Genomic DNA, 2,928 nt, shown 5'->3' on the forward strand with positions numbered 1-2,928 from the left:
TTTGTCCTGTCTGCCTTTGGGAAACCAGTGCCTGGGGCTTGTTGGGCAGCTCTGAGGGGAGGATGTTGGGTGTGCTCAGCCCTGTTCAGAGCAGGGGCTGCCTCACAGCCTGCAGCTCCTCCTGCCTCTGCGCTGGGAGCTCGGATACGTCTGGAGGAGACGGGGTTGGGGTTCTGGCGCTTGGCAGGGCCGTGGCTCATTAGCGAGCAGACTGGTGGGCCGGTACTTGGGCATGAGCTGGAAGAGCAGACACGCCGCCCGACCTGCCCACCACTCGTCTGCTGTTCCGTTCGCGGTAAGTGGATGCTGATGCCAAGCAAGGAAAGTCTGGATTTCCATCCAAACGACTGCAGTAAAGGGAAAATGTGAAGCCTGCAAAAACCTTGCGCACAGCACCTCAGTACCTGCCAGCTCTTCCTAAACGGTAGAACTTCTCCGTGCTGGCACACCCCTCCTCATGTTTTCGTGTCACCAGCACGGGGTCTGACGTTCCCTGGAGTTCCTGGCTTAAATAAGAACTGGATCTGAAGCCTGATCCAGTGAGCAACTTGAAATTCAGGAGCTAAATGTTTCTCAGCTTAGTCTCGGTAGCTTTCCCCGCTTCTTGCCGATGACATTCGGGGCCGCGCGACGCTTTCTCGTTTACCCCTTTCCTTCTCAGTGGTGGGGCAGAACCGGGATCCCAAGAAATCCTGTAATTATTAATGGTTTGCCAGAGCCGTCCTAACTTTGAGTAGCTGAAGCAGGTTTTTTCCTCCTCTGACCCCCCCAAAAGGAGGTGTGTGTGGAAAATCACCCCCTCTACCTTTTGTGTCTCCGCAGGAAGGACGCGAGCCGGATTATTCGGAATACAAGGAGTTCAGACTGACTGTGGAAAACATAGGTTACCAAATGCTTATGAAGATGGGCTGGAAGGAAGGCGAGGGGCTTGGCTCGGAGGGACAGGGGATTAAAAACCCCGTGAGCAAGTAAGCAGAGCTCTACCGTCGGTTTAGCCCTTTCGTCTCGGGCTGGTAGCGGCAGCTCCTGCCCCGGCCCGCGGGAAGCAGCTGCAGCGAGCATGACTGGAATTCCTCGCTTGGACAGAGCGTGGAATCCTCACAGCGAAGGGGGAAAACGGTTCCTGCCTGTTTTGGGGTTCCCTCCCCCCACGGCCTGGGTATCACGGGCGGGAGGAGCGATCCCAGCCGAGAGCGTTTTGCGTCTCGTCTCCGTCGGCGCCGTCCGCTGTCCCCAGCTCTAAAACAAAGGTGCCACTTGCCTGCGCTTCACCTCTCCCGGGGCACGTGAGGGTTAAGTCGTGTCTTTCGCGACTTTTGAAGTGTTGAAGAACGTGCCTGTGGCAGCTGAAGCGCCGTCGGTGCCCGCTAGCTGGTCCCTGGTGTGCGGCGGATGGGAGGTGGTTATCCGTGTTGGGTTATCCCGACTGATGCAGGCACAGGCCTGTGTTTGGGAGATGTTTGGGTCCAGGTTGGGGCGCTTCGTGACCGTGCAACCGCCACCTCGTCGCTCTGTGGTGCAGAGGGTTTCTGATTTGATCACCCTTAACGGGTGTGTGTAGGGTTTCTGTATCTCTCAGAGCTCTACGAGGGTTCTCTCTGAAAACAGATGAGCACCTCTCTTTTCAGGTGGATCACCTGTTGGTGACGTGCCAAACTCCAAATACTGAGGCTGGGAAATACCTGAATTGTGTTTTTAGCGTTAGACCCTTGAGAGGAGGTGTCTCTGCAGGGCGCTCCTGCTCCTCTTCCGCAAGGAGATCTCTGGCGAGGGGCTTAGCGGTTCGGAGAGGCCCTGGGACACGCAGTCGCTGTGCGAACCACGAGGCTTGTGAACAGCAGGAGGGCAGGTTCCTTCCATCGCAGGGTTGTGATGGCTGCGTTGCCGTTCCGGCTGCTAAAGGTTAAGCAGAGATGTTGACGCCGGCGCTTCCGTCTGGCAGCGGCGAGCGTCACGGGTTGGGAAGGGCGGCGTGGAAGCGTGGCGGATGCAACGAGCTGCTCGGTGTCAGCTGTCGGTCCCGCTGCCGCGCTGTGAGCGTGCCCGGCCCTCGTCTTGTTCCCGGTGCAGGGGAAGCTGAGCTGTCACATCTGCTTCTTCCCTCTTTCCGAACAGGGGGACTACGACTGTGGATGGAGCTGGTTTCGGCATCGACCGTCCCGCCGAGCTGACCAAGGAGGATGATGAGTACGAGGCGTTCCGCAAACGAATGATGCTCGCCTACCGCTTCCGGCCAAATCCCTTGGTAAGATGGTGCTGGAACCAGGCCAGACGGAGCGACAAACCCGCTGGGGCTCCTGTGGTGTTGCTGGGGGGGTTGGGAGCGCTCCCAGTGCCGCTGGGAAACTCTCCTCTCGTGCCGCATGCGCTCACCGCCACCCAAATGTCCGTGGATGCGCCGTCCCTCCTCCTTTTTGGTACGAGCCCCTGGGTTACGTGTACCCGGGGCGTAGGGAGTACAGACTCTGCGCGCGACGGCAGCGCCCGGGTTGTCCGCCGATCGATGGCTTAGTCTGAATAACGCCCCTAAGCCTGCGTTTGCCTGCTGCCCTCAGCCTGCCGGCACACCGACGCGTGCCGCTTCCGAGCGGGAAGCTCGGGTGTCGGTCAGAAATGCCACGTTTCGGTGGCTTTTTCAGGTGATGAAGCTCTTTGTTGTGTGAAGACAGCAGTTCTGACTTTCTCTTGTTATTCCCCACAGAACAATCCGCGACGACCTTACTACTGAGAGTGTTGGGGGGGGACAGCGTATTTTCCAAACAATCGTGATCGGACTGTGAAATGTGACGGAAACCGCGATACCGTTCTCTCACCCGGTGACCTCGTACGAACTGGCTGAAGTCACGGCACCGCCTCGCCCGGCAGAAGGGCCTGCACGCCCGCTCGCTGCGCTCCCCAGCGTCGTGACAGCCGTGTCGGAACGAGGCC

The 2,928-nt window shown here is 58.8% G+C and overlaps 1 protein-coding gene across 1 annotated transcript in view; it reads left to right on the forward strand.

Moving 5' to 3' along the window:
- The window catches only part of LOC104515189 (SURP and G-patch domain-containing protein 1), a gene marked incomplete at its 5' end in the record, with an annotated part of 4,202 nt that extends 1,474 nt beyond the window's left edge, over positions 1 to 2,728 (forward strand). The window contains 3 exons of the mRNA XM_010159077.1: positions 823 to 968; positions 2,116 to 2,245; positions 2,702 to 2,728. Of these exons, the coding sequence (XP_010157379.1) occupies positions 823 to 968; positions 2,116 to 2,245; positions 2,702 to 2,728 (303 nt within the window). The remainder of the gene's footprint in view (positions 1 to 822; positions 969 to 2,115; positions 2,246 to 2,701) is intronic.
- Between the last annotated feature and the right edge of the window lie 200 nt (positions 2,729 to 2,928).

The sequence above is a fragment of the Eurypyga helias genome, unplaced genomic scaffold (genome assembly GCF_000690775.1).
Source record: "Eurypyga helias isolate BGI_N326 unplaced genomic scaffold, ASM69077v1 scaffold44539, whole genome shotgun sequence".
In the NCBI taxonomy this organism is placed as follows: domain Eukaryota; kingdom Metazoa; phylum Chordata; class Aves; order Eurypygiformes; family Eurypygidae; genus Eurypyga; species Eurypyga helias.